The 18031-nt window shown below is 40.9% G+C and overlaps 1 protein-coding gene across 1 annotated transcript in view; it reads right to left on the minus strand.

Moving 5' to 3' along the window:
• Window positions 1-1298: 1298 nt before the first annotated feature.
• LOC109960054 (casein kinase II subunit alpha-like) overlaps window positions 1299-18031 on the minus strand; it is a 19771-nt gene continuing 3038 nt past the window's right edge. The window contains exons 2-13 of the mRNA XM_020599891.1: window positions 17026-17320; window positions 16820-16931; window positions 16614-16715; window positions 9768-9818; window positions 9411-9470; window positions 9034-9117; window positions 8720-8830; window positions 6666-6767; window positions 5676-5776; window positions 4492-4640; window positions 4320-4433; window positions 1299-2618 (exon numbers count right to left, since the gene is read on the minus strand). Coding sequence (XP_020455547.1) covers window positions 2506-2618; window positions 4320-4433; window positions 4492-4640; window positions 5676-5776; window positions 6666-6767; window positions 8720-8830; window positions 9034-9117; window positions 9411-9470; window positions 9768-9818; window positions 16614-16715; window positions 16820-16931; window positions 17026-17126 — 1200 coding nt within the window. The 5' untranslated portion in view covers window positions 17127-17320 and the 3' untranslated portion in view covers window positions 1299-2505. The remainder of the gene's footprint in view (window positions 2619-4319; window positions 4434-4491; window positions 4641-5675; window positions 5777-6665; window positions 6768-8719; window positions 8831-9033; window positions 9118-9410; window positions 9471-9767; window positions 9819-16613; window positions 16716-16819; window positions 16932-17025; window positions 17321-18031) is intronic.

The following is an 18031-nucleotide window of genomic DNA, read 5'->3' on the forward strand; positions in this document are numbered from 1 at the left end:
TCAGCAGGTCATCTTGATTTACACAAAAAGGAGTAACAAAATACAGAGTAGCAAAACAAGGGGTAACAAAATACAGCAGTGGGCTATGGATACACACAAACAAAATAAAATATGTAAAAACCAAATAACCAGTCACCCAAAATCCATAAAATACCACATTCACATACATACTTACATTCCACCAAAAGGTCAGCCGCTCTATGTCAGACACACCGCCACCAGCACCATCAGCATCTATAATGCACCATCTTGTCAGAATTCTCATAAATGACCTCTTTAAAGTATTGACACAACAGAATTCAACAAGATTTCAGCATATTTACTTACATAAGTCCAAAATAAAAATCAAGCTCAGTCCAACAAGACAGGGACCACAATGCATTTGGTCAAGCTTTGGCAGAACGTAAACATCTCCTTCCGTACTGCCTTCTAGTGGCCAAGGTACTAGGTGACATCAAACTCCAGTATCCCACTGTAGGTTACTTTTACATAAGACCACCAAAAGTGAACGATGTTACATTAACAGATGAACCATAAACACTGAATGACAATTTGAACATTGAAAACCTTCAGGGGACCCTCCACCACCACCAGTGGGAAAACAATTTAGTTACCTCCCTTTTGTACGTTTACCACCCGGCTACATATATATAGATCCATCAAATGTGCTTCATTTTTCTTGTTTTCTAATGTACATTTCTTTGTTTGTTTGCACATTAGGTCCTTTGTTCTCTTGGCCTTATATTGTTTACTTGCCCTTTGCTATTGCCTTACATGAGGATATTTACATACTACACATATTGAGAGCCGCTGTACCAGAGTCAAATTCCGCATGTGTCTAACACACCAGGCCACCTTCTTCCACCTGCTCCAGTCCTGATGATGCTGATGGTTGTAGGTGCTTTCAGTGGTCGACATGGACGCTGATGGGTCTACAGCTACACAGCCCCATAATGAGAATCAACTGTGACGAACCGTTCTTGCACCTCTATCAGAAGCAGCTTTAGGTTTTCCAGTATTTTGTGCCACAGTAGCTCTTCTGTGGGATCAGACAGCACAGGCTAGCCTTTAGCCACCCATGACCCTGCTGCCGGTTCAGTTGATCCTTCCTTAGACCACTTTTGGTAGTTACTAATATATCTGCTGTGTGATTATGTGTGAGTGAGAAAAGTGGTCCACATGAACATGACAGATGAACTTGATAAATAAAACACGCATTTATTTACACAAATATTTTCAAATACTAGCTTTCTACATAAGGACAAAAATATATACAGTGATGTAGGGACTCAAACTGCTCCGTTCTCATTTCAGTTTACTTGTTCTGATTTATTTGCATCTTAAGGTTTTGAAATGAAAAAAAAAATGCATATATACAGCAGGGTCCAAAACTTACACTTTCAAACTCTGGCACTAAAACACTGGGGAGAAATGTTACCCTTTAAGTGCTAATCAACATTTCATCTTCCAGACTTCCCTCAACATGTTGGTGAAAACCGGTAAATGGTATTACTTATTACATAGGTTACCCATGTCACTACAGTTAACAGAACTGAACCTTCCTCCAACACTAACTGCACTTCTGTTACCTCGATAACTGTTATATCATGTTATCTTATTCACTAGAACACACATTTTCAATCTGCATCACAGCATCTCCATGAGTAACAACTAGGTTTGGTCAGTCTTCCTCCAACTGAGTAAACTTTGGTTATTTCTTGAAGTAACTCAAGGAACTGGAAAGCAGCATGTTTAAGAAATTATTTCTTTGAGAACCTGAATGAACCTTACCTGGCTTCTGAGATCCGAGAGATCATAATACAACACTAGAATCCATCCAGAACTCCAGAATATTTCAACATAAATTAATGACAAATGACCAGACAAGAGTTGCATTATCAAAGACAGGTGGATCTGGTTTGGTAAGAAAGGCAAGACGCTACTCAGAGAAAGTGTTTCAGTGTCACTGTGTTCACCAACATCTGGCACCAAACACTTCAAAACTTCAGTGAACTGGCGGGTGTTTGGACTCATCTCTGGAGGTAAATTAAGTGTTCTCATCTGGTCTAGTTTTCAATGATGCTGCAGTAGTCAACTATACAGGATGAGCTCCTTTTGGTCCTGATGGCCAACATCTTACCTTTGCCTTATGAGGATGTACTTATTCACCAGTGCCTTCACTACTCAAACTACAACACACATGGGTGAAGAGACCCCAAAGATGGCACTCGCTCTCACTGCACATACACACACACACCCCTTTGTATTGACTACGGCTTGTGGGAAAATGAAAGAAACACCTGTATATTTCAATTACACAGACAACTACTTCCGATGTCAGGTTAACAAAGTCGTTTGAGAAAGGCATGAAAAAAAAAGTTTTTTTCCTGTTCTCCAGCCAGGAGGTTGGTGAGGCATAGTCACACTGAATTAGGTTGGACGTGGTGAGAGCTGGCAGAGCGGCATCGGTCATCGGGGGGGGCAAACGTGGATTTGGATGGGGTGTCACTGTGGGGCGCCAGCGGGCACCGGGGTGCTTAGGGCATTGGTGGCAGCTGACAGGACTGGTGAGCCAGTGAGAGGGCCCAGGGCAGTGGAGGCTGGTAAGGCAGAGATACCTGAGGGACAAGAGCCAGAAAGACCATGAGGAAACTAACACAGCATGACTGCATGCGTAGTCACCAAACAAACGTGCAAAGAGGATGAGCTAAACCTGGGCTGAGCAAATGTACAAAAACCAACATGGCTATGGGTTCTGTACTTTAATTTAAATTATGCTTCAAGATCTCAGCAAGTTGATGGAAGAAATTTAGTGTCATAGCTGTACAGAGCCAATGCTAAGGCTTGGTATCAGGAAGAGCCATGCATAATTTAAAAAACTGGTACTGGCTAAAATTAAGCAGATCACATTCACATCCTTATTTACTTTTACTCTACTGCTGTGTTTTTTTTAACCTATGGTTTAGCTGTGTTCTCTCTCTCAGACATACACACCAGCAGAGAAAAGGTTATATTTTACTTGAGTCAGCCACAATGTTTGCAAACCATACACGCAAAATCCACCAGTAATGATGAATGAATGATTAATTTATCAAATAGCTGTTGAGTAAGTAGAACACAAACTTGCAAAAATGTAATGTCATCACTGCTTTGCCAACATTCAACTGCCGAAGTCTTCTGTTTTATGCTAAACCAGTCGAGGTGTGTTTACATTGTGCTTGTTATACTAGTTTTAGCAAACTATTGTCACTGAGCTGAAAACAAGTTAATTTTATGTAATTGGCACGACTGTTTATGGAAATTAGTTCAATTTGTGTAGACGGTTGAGACTGGCCATCTACTCCTCTCCACCCATCTCTATAGCATTCTCGCTGTGTGTAAACATACAGTCAGTACAGAAAGTATTCAGAGCCTTTCAGGTTTTTCACATTTTGTTATGTTTCAGACTCATCTTAAGACTCAATTTTTTGCTCATCAATCTACACACAGTATTCCACAATGAAGTTAAAACAGATTTTTGAAGTGTTTTGTAGATGTATTAAATATTCAAGACTGAAAAATTCCATTTACATAAGTATTCAGAGCCTTTGTTATGACACTTGCAATTGAGCTCTTGTGCTTCCTACTCCTATCAATGGTCACCGAGATGCTTCTACAACTTGATTAGAGTCCACTTATGCTTAATTTAAAAGTACTGGATATAATTAGAAAAGGCACACACCTGTGTACGTAATCTCTTACGTAATCTCTGCCAGACTGAAACCAAAGCTATGAGGTTGAGAGAATTGTCCATAAACAGGATTGTGTCAAGACAGATCTGAGAAAGGATACAATGAAATTGCTGCAGCACTGAAAGTGCCCAGGAGCAGGGTAACCTCCATCATACTCAAACAGAAGAGATTTGGAACAACGAGCAGTCTTCCTAGATCTGGCTGCCCAGCCAAACTGAGTTAATCGAGGATAAAGGGCCTTGATCAGATGTGTAATCAAGAACCCACGGGTCATAATAGGGGTTTTTCCATTATAAGACCCTACTGAAACTTGTCGAGCTGAGTAAGACTCCTCACAGGTGCTGTGTACCCACTTTGGAGGCGTGTTCCAGGAGTTCAATTTCAGCAGCCTCAGGAGGCAATACCAAAATCATGTATTGGATCCAACCATGTCTCAGCAAATAGCCAATGTTAAAAGATTTGGGTTCAAAATCCTGATCAGGACAATTCTACCTAAAATATGATAACATTATGGATTAAGTGTGATCCTGCCAAAAACAGTTTTATGTATAAGTGTGTGTGTGTGTGTGTGTGCGTGCGTGCATTCACCAGTTATCATGCTGGCTGTGCTAACAGCTGTGCTTCCACTGGGCAGGCTGGGCGGGGCCGCCACACCGGAACGGTGGACTGTGGGAACAAATATAAAGAAATCACTGATGTTATCTTTGCTATAACTGGTTTAATTTCATTCTTAGATACAGTGGCTGATTGTGATGCTTACAGAAGTACGGGTGATCCATGGCCTCGCGGGCGGTCAGCCGGGCCTGGTGGTCATAACGCAGCAACTTATCCAGGAAATCCAGAGCCTCTGGGCTGACCAGGTGCTGGTTCTCACTGTGGACAAATCGCTCCCACCGCTTGCGAGAATGCCTGTAGGCAAAAATAATAAAACACACCAAATTCTAACATCAATTAACTCAAGATAGTGCTAATCACAGTGACGACTTGGGGGAAGAAACTGTCCTTGTGCCTGGCTGTTTTGGCGCACAGTGACCTGTAACGCCTGTTAGACACCTGTGATCAAACACACTGAGCAGAATATGATGAATATTTATCAGAGATGATCTCCAACTGTTGAAAATTAAATAACTTTGCCCTGTTTTAGGTTCACTACTAAAAATATATAGCTCTTTTTTCCCCCAACAGGAGTGCTAGTAACAGCAACAAAACAAGGCTCTATATTATGGATGTAATGAAAAACTCAGAGCAATACTGCCACAGTAAAAAGCCCACAATATATTTAATATAAAAAAAATGGATCAACAGTTTTTTTTTAATCCCCCTTACTGAATAATAAATCTGTGATTTTTATTATAATGTATATTTAAAAATGCAGCTGGAGCTTGTAACCAGAATAAGGCACACACAGTAGAAGAACAATGTTTTAGTACCCCTAGGTACTAAAGGGTTTAGATTTTGTCTGTTTGATGGCCATGCCAACTAGTATCCCCCCCGGACTGCTGGGGGCAGCATTAAGCAAATTATTGCTTGGAGCACTTTCCATCTGTCATTTCTTGAAACAGAAAAACTGAAATGCTGCCACACAACAAATACTTTATTCTGTCTGGTTTTAGATACTTGGAATTTGTTTCTCAAGATATGGGTGTGGTGTTTGTTCTTATGGTGTTTTGTTGCTGCTCTCCATTGCTGCTGGAACACAGAAATTTCCCCATTGTGGGATCAATAAAGTCCTGCCTACCTACCAACAGCTCTAAAAGGTGACAATGGAGCACCTGCTACTGTACGCAAGTTTCAAATTCTGCAATCTAAACAGTTATAGCAAAAGAACCAGATGTGATATCCTGGTACATACGTCACAGAAATTACAAAAACAAATTACAAATATCGTTACATCCCTAATGTATACCTATGACACCATCATATGACTGAAGTAACATCTCTCACCTTCCAAGAATGTCATTGAAGCGAGGTTCCAGCTCAATGTTGTACTTGTCAATGTAGTCATAGAGATCTTCAGTTCCCAGAACCTTCGCTATTCTCACCAACTATAGCAGAACAAAACAAGCAACAGTCAGTCTGTGAGCTCTCTGTAAGAGACTTGACCCCATTCAGGCACAAACCGACACTGATGCAAGATGAGCCTGTTACTGTTTTCAGAAATGCCATTCCATACATGTCAATGCTATAAAAACAGTACCTCGAGAGTAATGGGATAAAACACCACTTATACAGATGAGATGAAGCGATAGAGAAAAAATATTGGATTCACGTCTTCCTTCCTTGATTCATCTTGGAGGGCATGTTATAAGAAATCTGACAAGTGACTGAAAGCTCAGTAAGCATTTACTTTTTTTGACAAACTCAGAGAATGCAACATACACACCACAAGGTCTGTGGGGTGTCTGTTGCATTTTACTATTTAAAAGAAGTAAAGCTATTTATTATGCCTCAAAAAAATCTCGCTCAGACCAACAGCAAAACGTGTTTCTATACCATCTCTAATGATACATACCTAAGGCTAAATCAATTCAACCACTAAGATCAACACCCAAAATGATCATAAATTCAAATATCAGACATGGTGTGGCTTCTATAAAACAGGGTGTAAAAGCAGACAGGAGTTAAACAGGAGTGAAACTGAGCTGTGGCCATCAGATAAAGAAAAAATACCATTGTTACAAAATATAATAAGTACTGCTTGTACAAGTTGGATTCTTTGCAAACCAAGTATGATTATGAGTCAGTGATTTTTAAGCTTTAGCAACGCAAAAGCAAATTAAAACATCACATAGCCTGCCATTAATGCATTCCAATGAGAACTGTGTGGTTTCTAAAGTAGCCACAGCAAGTGTGTCCAAACTCATCAGATATTAGAGGGCTGAAGGTAACTAGCAGGATAATTTTACTCATCACCCAACCCTGCTTTGTGTTTACCTGATCATAATTGTCATGACCATGGAAGAAAGGCTCTTTCCTGAAGATCATGCTTGCCAACATACAGCCAAGGCTCCACATATCCAGACTGTAATCATACATCTGAAACACACACAGTACTAGTCTCAGAGCACACATCAGAAAACAGAGAAATGCACTTCCATGAAACCACGCCAGACACCATTAATGAGCATTGATCCATCATGAAAATAAAGAGGCATAATTTATGCATTCCTTCTAGCAATCACAAAAAAGGCATCTGATCTTGTTTGAACCTGCCAGTACAGCACAAGTCACTTAGTGGGGTTCTGATAACACCAAGGATGCCAGTTTGTAAAGACTGGTACAGTATTGTTCAAAATAATAGCAGTACAATGTGACTAACCAGAATAATCCAGGTTTTTAGTATATTTTTTATTGCTACATGGCAAACAAGTTACCAGTAGGTGCAGTAGATTCTCAGAAAGCAAACAAGACCCAGCATTCATGATATGCACACTCTTAAGGCTGTGCAATTGGGCAATTAGTTGAAAGGGGTGTGTTCAAAAAAATAGCAGTGTCTGCCGTTGACTGTACAAACACAAAACTATTTTGTACAAACGTTTTTGTTTCTAGGATTTAGCAATCCTGTGAATCACTAAACTAATATTTAGTTGTATGACCACAGTTTTTTATAACTGCTTCACATCTGTGTGGCATGGAGTCAACCAACTTGTGGCACCTTTCAGCTGTTATTCCACTCCATGATTCTTTAACAACATTCCACAATTCATTTACATTTCTTGGTTTTGCTTCAGAAACAGCATTTTTGATATCACCCCACAAGTTCTCGATTGGATTAAGGTCCGGGGATTGGGCTGGCCACTCCATAACATTAATTTTGTTGGTTTGGAACCAACACTTTGCTCGTTTACTAGTGTGTTTGGGGTCATTGTCTTGTTGAAACAACCATTTCAAGGGCATGTCCTCTTCAGCATAAGGCAACATGACCTCTTCAAGTATTTTGACATATGCAAACTGATCCATGATCCCTGGTATGCGATAAATAGGCCCAACACCATAGTAGGAGAAACATGCCCATATCATGATGCTTGCACCACCATGCTTCACTGTCTTCACTGTGTACTGTGGCTTGAATTCAGAGTTTGGGGGGCGTCTCACAAACTGTCTGTGGCCCTTGGACCCAAAAAGAACAATTTTACTCTCATCAGTCCACAAAATGTTCCTCCATTTCTCTTTAGGCCAGTTGATGTGTTCTTTGGCAAATTGTAACCTCTTCTGCACGTGCCTTTTTTTTAACAGAGGGACTTTGCGGGGGATTCTTGAAAATAGATTAGCTTCACACAGACGTCTTCTAACTGTCACAGTACTTACAGGTAACTCCAGACTGTCTTTGATCATCCTGGAGCTGATCATTGGCTGGGCCTTTGCCATTCTGGTTATTCTTCGATCCATTTTGATGGTTGTCTTCCGTTTTCTTCCACGTCTCTCTGGTTTTGCTCTCCATTTTAAGGCACTGGAGATCATTTTAGCTGAACAGCCTATAATTTTTTGCAAGCTATTTTTTTGAACACACCCCTTTCAACTAATTGCCCAATTGCACAGCCTTAAGAGCGTGCATATCATGAATGCTGGGTCTTGTTTGCTTTCTGAGAATCTACTGCACCTACTGGTAACTTGTTTGCCATGTAGCAATAAAAAAATATACTAAAAACCTGGATTATTCTGGTTAGTCACATTGTACTGCTATTATTTTGAACAATACTGTACACTTGATCTGTAGTTAGCAGATGAGAATATATGGTTTTGGAGTTTATGGTGGAGCTTGGCCTCTGTCTCTGCTGTGCTCTTTGGAATTTGACTGAGGACGGGGTTCAGCTCCTCCAACACACAGCGGTTGCAGAGGAGAATGTTACATTGGGTGAAGTGAAACAAATTACTCCAGTCAACAACAACTGGGCTTTTTACCATACATGCAATAAAACCTTGATAAGAGAGTAATTTGTCATTAACACTTATCAGACAATTAAAATCTCCCAAATACACCTGAATACCTGATAGTCCACCAGGAGCTCAGGTCCTTTAAAGTAGCGGGAAGCAACTCTGACGTTGTACTCCTGTCCTGGGTGGTAAAACTCTGCCAGACCCCAGTCAATAAGGCGCAACTACAGACAAAGAAAAACAGGAATATAAAATAAAACATATAAAAATAGGAATGAGGAAAAAGAACAAAAGTAAAGATATAAAAGTTAAACAAAAGGCTATGCATTGGCAATTATGGTCAAATGTGTTAAACAGTTATTTAATAATTCAGAAATCTTTTGTTTTGGCCAAAGGTACACAGTCAGTGACTGTGCTTATCACTCACCTTTCGGTGTTCATGATCAATCATCACGTTATGTGGCTTCACATCTCTATGCATGATTCCCATGCTGTGGCAGTAATCCAAGGCCTATAGAACAGAGCAAAGCAACTGTTATCCACTGATCAAAGCATCCTTCATCTCAGTAATCCAAAGCAGCAACAGATTACAAGCTGATGTTGCCTACTGGACAACACACAAACAGCCTATTACTGAATGAGAACCCAGGCGTGTACAAAAGCAAAGAACAAACATGAAAGACAAAACAAAACAGGTTTGTTTTAAAACTTCATAACAGTCTTGTTTAAGAACAATGCTGCACTCAGCATGCTTACAGGATACAAATTATGAGCTCAGAGGCAGATGAACCATGGAGAACTCACCTTGAGGATCTCGTACATGTAGAATCGAATGTCATAGTCTGTCAGGGTCTGGTACAGTTGCTGGAAATCAAAACAAAGTCATTAGTCTATCCATTTTAATATCCTAAAGTGAACAGACAGCACACACCCGTGAACAGTCACAAATCACTCACATTTACTGCTAGGACTGTACCAGTGACTGAAGATAAAACCAGAGGATGGTAGACTTTGTGGCACCAAAGATACACTGAACTTTTGTTTTCCTCCATCACATACATGTGTACAGGAAAAACAGCATGCAAAAAATAGGTTTTCATGCTCTTACACAACATTTTACAGTTTACAAGTAACATTTATAAGAGAAGGTTTAGTTCCTACCTTGAAGTCTGTGTTGTTGACATGTTCAAAAACCAAAGCAGGTGTCCTGGACTGAAAAAAAAAATGTAAATAAAATTGTAATTAATTTACTACAGTCTCATCTAACAAGATCTACCACTGATTTACCAAAGTTAAATTAATTGGTTACACTGAAACAAACAACGACGACGACATTGTAATATGGTACTGAATTAAAGCTAACACTGTATAAACTGGCACTGTGAGCAACACTATGGCCAAGAGTGCAATATTCCTGTCCTGTAGACAGGACGAAGCAGGGAAATGCTGCCACCGCGTAGACAGTCAGCAAACCACAAACTGTAACTAGCCCATCAGTTTTAAGTAATTCCAGTTCTTATTTTGAAGCTTATCAGCTGCACTGCTACTGGGGTGAACTATATCTGTTCATAATTTCAAAATAGTGATTAACTGACTAACAGACACAGAGAAGTAAAGATGGCGCCACTGTATTTGGCCAGCCGCCTCCTCCTACTATGTGTGTTTAGTTTTGTTATATGTGACACTGCCTCCGTCTTCTCTGTATTAGTATATGATCACCTGACTCTTTTGGAAATACGTAACTCAATGTTTAGTTGTCCTAGTATCCACCGAGGCGATCAATCTAAGCTTCCACCACCTCCGCTGGCGTTCATACTTCCTTTCCTTCGACGCTCGGCTGGCCCTCTCCTGGGCAGATTTTGATTTTGAGACGACGCGGCAGGATAAGCCAAGCCCGCATCACTTTGCTCTCTTTAACATAAGATCACTTAAAAACAAAACTTTTATTCTTGATGATTTTATTTCGTCGTACGATCTGGATGTATTTTTAATCACTGAAACCTGGCTGAAACAAGGTGATAGTCTTTTCTCTGAGTTCCTTCCGGCTGATTACCTGTTTTTTTAACACCCTACGCCTCGCTGGTAGAGGCGGCAGCTTGGCATCTGTTTTTAAGCCGACCCTAAAATGTCGCCTACTCCCTTCCAAGGCCTACTCCAGCTTTGAGCTACAAACTTTTATTGTACCGCTGCACTGTCCTGTTTTATGTGCAGTCATATACCATCCTCCTAAATCCAAGGACTTTATTAATTTGGGGAACTCTTGGCAGCACTTATTACATAATTTGACAGCCTCCTGATTTGTGGAGATTTTAACATTCACTCATCAATGTGGGGGCACACTGGACTTCGTCATCTCACTAGGTTTGTCTGTGTCCATTGGGGATCTATCAAACCTGGCCATTTCTGCCCACTTCTTCATCCACTTCAAAGTCCTGGCGTTGTCAAGTGCACCTAGACACATGGCCCCATGCAAGCATCGCAGGATTATTACTCCTTCAACGGCTCCGGACTTTGCTGCTGCTTTTCTAGCCTCTGATTTCTACTCCTCAGTAGCTCTGAACTCCCCTATGTGCCCCGACGTCCTCTCTTCGTTTGATTCTACTTGCTCCCGGATTATGGATTCCATCGCTCCCTTTAGATAGATGAAAACTAGGAACACTCCTGACCCATGGCTGAATGACACCAGCTGTGCCCTGCGGAGACGCTGCATGTCCTGCATGTCTCCCTGGACATTTTAAGGGACAGCCTGGTCTCATATCAGAAAGCTGTAAATGATTCTAAAACCCAGTATTTATCTAGTATCATTTCGAATAACAGTCAGCATCCCAGAGTTCTTTTCAATACCATTAATTCGGTTATTAACCCTGTTGTTGCTTTGGCCACCGAGGGGTCGGGTCTGTCCTGTAAGGAGTTCCAGAGTTATTTCAGTGACCAAGTCTGGGCTATTAGACAAAGTATTCCCAAGCTTCCACCTTCTATACCACCTGTATCTCAGTCAGTGTTTACTCTGGAAACCTTTAATCCCATCTCTCTGCCTCAACTCAAAAAATGTGTGTTACAGCTAAAGTCTGCATCCTCCCCCCTGGATCCTGTCCCAGCCAGGATAATTAAGGAGGTCATTGACACTGTGGGGCCCACTCTGCTCATATTAACTCCTGTCTTAGGTTGGGCACGGTCCCCTCCACTCTTAAGCATGATATAGTGAGGCCACTTCTCAAGAAGCCCAACCTCGACCCCTCCCTTCTGTCCAATTTTCGGATGTTGTTAATAAGTTTCAATCAGGCTTTAGTCTTTTATTTATTTATTTTTTAAATGTTATGTAATATGTAGGGCTGTACCCAACTAAGAATTTTACCAGTTTACTCGGATTCGGGTGTTCAGTGCAACTATCTTGCCTATAGTGTCAGAAAATCAACTGGCATTTCACAAATGATTTTGACCACATTAACATCAGCATTCCAATTCAAAAGAGTGATGGGAACACATTTGAGCATTTACAAATCAATAAAAGACAACTGCATATGATGCACGATTTAAATTGCAACCTATTTAAACTTGACAATGCAGTGGAACCTCGGTTTTTGTATGATTCGGTTTTCGACGCCCTTTTGTCCCAGTTTTCATACATCCGCTCGGTTTTCATACAGTTGATTGGTCAGTTCAGTGTCACTGCCATTGTTTTTTGTGCTTGTTGTGACTGCTAAATAAACCACCATGGGGCCAAAGATAACCCCGGATAGGGCCTTGATACATGATGTCCTTATGGAGGGGATTCCCCTTCCAAACAATAACCTCTCCTCCTCTCTCTCCCCTCCTTGCCGTCTTCCATATAACAAAAAAAAGTCTAAAATAAAGGTAAAAGTGATGTTAAATGTTCATTTATCCATTTCATTAGTCATTCATGTTTATTTCTCATTGTTTTCTGTATGTAAAAATATAGTTTTTCCTCTATAAAATGTATTTTTTGTTAATATTTTTGGGTGGCTGAAATGGATCAATTGGATTTACATCATTTCTTATGGGAAATATTGATTCAGTTTTCGTACATTTGGTTTTCGGCGGACTTTTTCAAACAGATTAATCACGAAAACCGAGGTTCCACTGTATATGGATTTGTCAGAATTATGAGACAGGCAGCACACTTGTATTTCTGTTTAAACAATGCTCTTATAGTCAAATATTTCTTGAGACATGCTATTAACCTGTCAATAAACAAGTCACAACCATCCAACACCCCACCAGGGGTTTCATGTTGAGTTCTCTCTCATTTTTTCACCAGTCCCTTCACCCGACTGTGAATACTAAGAACATAATGGCTCGCTGTTATTGTCTGCCATTTAAAATAATGCTGTTGATTAATTCACCCTTGGTTAAATTTACCTATTCTTTGTGGTGGTTGGACTGCAGTGGAAACACAAAGAGGGCTGCGCTAATGAGATAGAGCTTCTCGTTTTGTTCCCAACTTTAGTTTTCTGGTTCCACATCTCCTGGATTCCTGGAACATGTTTATTAAAACAAAACTAACTTTTTGATCCCCCAACGGGAGTCAGACTCACATATTTGTTACTCTAGAAGCGTTGTGCTGCTCTCAGTGCACTGTTGTTTCACTGGATTCCTGTGTTGTATCAAGGCTCTGACGCAGCACAGGAATACATGATTGTATACTGCTTAGGTACACCTAACTTCAAGCCATAGCTTGCTGATTACTTACAGACACATACTTCCACAGCCCAAGTGAAATCGATAAACTTGCACCGGTGGTGGGCTCACCACGCTATTGGTACAGCAATGATATTTCAGCATGCCAACAAACAGATTATGCTTTTATAAAATGTAAATCAAGTATAGTCAGGTTCACAAATAATGGAACAATGACAAGTTTTTGACATTTGGCAACAAATGATCAAATGGCTGACAAGCACTTGCATGATCAGGTGTGCCTTGTTCCCTTGTTATACCATGACTAATCAAGCAGTTAAAAGGACTAAAGGCAGTTCTGAGCATTACATTTGCATTTGTTAGCTGTTCACTGGAATTTCAACATGAGGTCCAAAAAGGTATCTATGCAAGTGAAGGAGGCCATGATTATGCTGGAAAAAAAACTAAATAAAACCATCAGAGAGATAGCAAACACAAGGGAAGCAACCAATATAACAATCTGGAACATTCTTAAAAAGGAGGAATTAACAGGTAAGCAGGAAGACCATGAAAGACAAATAAAGTGGATGACCACAGAATTCTGCCCATGGTGAATCAGAACCTGTTCACAACATCTAGCCAAGTCAAGCACAAACTTAAGGCAGGCATGTCATTATCAAAGTCTACAGTGAAGAAACTGCATTATGAATGTAAATATAGAGGCTTCACAACAAGGTGCAAACCCCTGGCAACACTCATGAATAGACAGGCCAAATTAGACTTTACCAGAAATTGGTTGGGTATCATTTGTGGGCTTTTTTTTAATCAATCTTCTCCCACAAATCCACTTCCAAACCATAGATTCATTGATTTTGAATTCTTTTGCAGCTGCTCTATTCCCATTTACAACCGCGTAACTGATAGCCTGTAGTTTGAATTGTGCCTCGTAAGCATGTCTCTTCACTGGTGCCATTTTCAGGGGTCCTTAGACCGGTTTAGACTGGTTTATCGCTGCCAGCGTACGTAGTGTACGTATTATGTCCCTGTGTCAACGGGAAAAGGTCCGACAGTCAATCAAGCAGAGCGCTTACCAAAGTCGCACAACAACATTTTTACAGATTTTGGAACTCAGTGCACACATAAGGCACACCGGATTATTAGGCGCACAGCCGATTTTTGAGAAAATTTAAGGCTTTTAGGTGCGCCTTATAGTGCGGAAAATACAGTACTTATTTGCCCCACTTTATGTGTCCATAACTTATGCATACAGCCTGAGTAGTAAAGTTCCAAACTAGAGTAAAATGAAGATGCTTGTAGAATGGTTAAAGGGAAACATGCAGAGATAGTATAGTAGCTGTGGACCTTTATTATAATTTGGATAGTAAATGGTATTATCTGTGCACATTTAGACTAAGGCAAACTAAGCTCTTGTTACTTTGCTGATGTTGCCTAAGATCAAGGGTCAGAAAAATCATGGATGTATTAAGAAGAAAACAGAGGAAAGGATGTTTAAGTTCTCCTTATTACTCTGATGTAATAATTCTATTCATCTGGCATCATGATGACAGAATGACGAGCATCACTTCTAGCACAGTGAAAACTAAAGATAGCGGTTTTCACTTGGCTTTTAGTACTGACAATATTATTGCTTATTTAACATATGCTATATTTCAAATAGCACAGAAAACACAGTACATAACGTTTTACACCTTCTGAGTTTTCTTACAGCTTATGGACAGAGCCAAATATTACATCCTTCGAACTGCTTATCCAGTAAAACTTAAGGGAAACCTTATTGTAGCACCACTAGTTTGACTGCGCATTCTGAGCTAAAAATAGCACAAAGATGTAGTGAACGTAAGGCACAGAGGTTTACCAACAGTTTGTAAAATCATTACCAAGCAGTGTTAAAGAGAGAATAACATTAAATTCTACAGGGTGAGCAGCTTAATTATGCGCCATTCTCCTTAATACATCCATAAACGCACACCTACGCGACTGACTGAACATGAACGACCATTTACAGAGATCGCTGCTCAAATGTGAGGGATCTGATGAGCGCACACCAGCCACTGTGACCATGTAATTCTGACAGATACACAGGACATCACGACCAGATGCCAGGGCAACTATGGCTGTCCTGAAATTTATACCCAGCATAAAATGAAGGTTGATGACATTAAAAAACATTCCCATTCATTCCCAGCTCCGACTTCCAAGCTCCCAGGTAAATGAAACGCTGCATAAGTGCAATGACAGCATTAGCACGTAACCTGCAGTGATGCCTCTGTTGCCTGTACCATCCATTTCACAGCAACAGATGACAAATACTTCAATCAAAAGACATTTAAGTGGTACCAAAATAAGACACTTAAAACTGCATTGTGATTCAGTTTGGTAGATAGATTATATAGGAACCAATGCCAATATGGTTTCAGTACCCACCCCTAGTCAGAAAACACCTCTATAAATAAATTTAAAAAGAGCCTGACAAGGTCTAGATTAAGACTCTTTGGACTGATGAAACCAAGATTAATTTGTACCAGAATGGGGGGAAGAGAAAAGTATGGAGAAGGAAGGAACAGCTCATGATTCAAGGCATGCCACATCATCTGTCAAACATGGTGCAGGCAGTGTTATGGCATGGGTGACTGCCAATGGAACCAGGTTAGTGGCATTTATTGATGATCTGATTGCTGATAAAAGTAGCAGGATGAATTCTTAAGTGTATGTGGCTCAGATTCAGCTAAATGCTGCAAAACCGATAGGATGCTGCTTCATATTGGAGATGGATAATGAGCCAAACCATACAGTGAAAGCTGCCTAAGGCAAAGAAATTGGATATTCTTCACTGGCCAAGCAAGTCACCCGATCTTAACCCAACTGAGCATGCTTTGCACTTACTAAAGACAAGGGTGAAGGCAGCCACAACCAAGCAGCACCTGAAGGTAGCTGCAGTTAAGGGCCTGGCAAAGAATCTTGAGGGATTAAACCTGGAATTTAGTCATGTCCATGGGTTCCAACCTTCAGGCAGTCATTGACTGAAAAGGATTGTAATTCCAAGTATTAAAGGTAATCCTTATGTTTGCAATTGTGTTAGCCTGTTCAATTATTTCTGAGCCACCAAAAAACCGAGGTGCATTTATGAAAATGGCTGTAATTCCCAAATGGTTAATGCCATACTTTTGTCAAACCCCTTAAAGCTGAAAGTCTTGACTTCGCTCACATCTTGAGTGTTTATTTCATATTCTGTGTAGTGGTGTACAGAAGCCAAATGCCAAAAAACTTATCACTGTACCAATATTTATAAACCTGACTGTACATTATTTTAATATGGCATCTGCTATACTTCAAATATACTGTACTTACTACAGGGTCTTTCACAATATCAATGAGGGAGATTATGTTAGGACCTCCACGAAGGTTCTCCAAAATCTTAATCTCACGCTTGATTTTCTTTTTCTTCACGGGCTAAAGAGAAGAAAAAAAAAAAGACAGATGGACAGAAGTTAAAATCTGATCCTTCGATCACAGCCGCAGATTTAATCTATAGGCCTCTGTCTTTCTAGATTTACCTTGAGTATCTTCACCACCACCTTCTCATTATTGGTGATGTTGATTGCCTCAAAGACTTCACTGTACTTGCCACGCCCAAGCTTCCGCACCAGCTGAAAGTCATCTTGATTTCTGTGAAAGAAAAAAAAAAACAAACATCAGCAGAGTTGGAGAGGTGCAAAGCAGCACAATGTCAATGTGGTGTGAATGTCAGCAAGGTATTTACCCCCATTCAACCACATGGGACTCATAGTCCCAATACTCCCTGGGCCGGTGAGTGTTGACTTCAGTGTACACTCGGGCCCGGCTCGGCACGGGTCCTGACATGTCAGACAGCTTGGCAGCGATGATGGAGAGATGTTACTATAGCAAAGGGCGGTTGAAGTGCAGGGAGGATGGGGAGGGAGAAGAGGAGGGAAGGAAGGGGAAGAGAGACCCCAATAGGACTATGAGTTTGGGGGGAGGGGAAGGGGGTTTGCCTGAGGATGGGGGGAGGGTCCACCAGGGGCACGGTGGGATAGCTAAAAAAGAAGTTGGGAGACAAAATCAGAGATTAGAGAACTTGAATTTTGGATTCATACTGCTTTGGATTCATACTGCTGTCACTGTGTTGAATTACCTTCACCACAGCGCACACAGTGTTGGAATTTACAATCTGATTTATCCTTTGTCACTAAAACCACTAGTTGACAGTGAGGACAACACTTAGCTGACTGATGAAAGACTAATGAGCCCTTTAACTGCCTGTATCATTTGTGAATTGCAGCGTGTTCTTTTATGAAGAATAACCGGAGTCAAATATCACCTTTCAAACATTTATTATCATAACTCAATGGACCTTCGAATAAAGCAATTTACAGAGCTCTGGGTTCCATCACAGCTTCTCGGTGGCAAGGCACCGGGGGTGGATGAGATCCGCCCTGAGTACCTTAAGTCTCTGGATGTTGTTGGGCTGTCTTGGTTGACACGCCTCTGCAACGTCGCATGGCGGTCGGGGACAGTGCCTCTGGACTGGCAGACCGGGGTGGTGGTCCCTCTTTTTAAGAAGGGGGACCGGAGGGTGTGTTCCAACTATAGGGGGATCACACTCCTCAGCCTCCTCGGGAAAGTCTATGCCAGGGTACTGGAGAGGAGAATTCGACCGATAGTCGAACCTCGGATCCAGGAGGAACAATGCGGTTTTCGTCCTGGCCGTGGAACACTGGACCAGCTCTATACCCTCTTCAGGGTGG

Source organism: Monopterus albus, unplaced genomic scaffold (assembly GCF_001952655.1).
Source record: "Monopterus albus unplaced genomic scaffold, M_albus_1.0 scaffold43.1, whole genome shotgun sequence".
Lineage (NCBI taxonomy): Eukaryota > Metazoa > Chordata > Actinopteri > Synbranchiformes > Synbranchidae > Monopterus > Monopterus albus.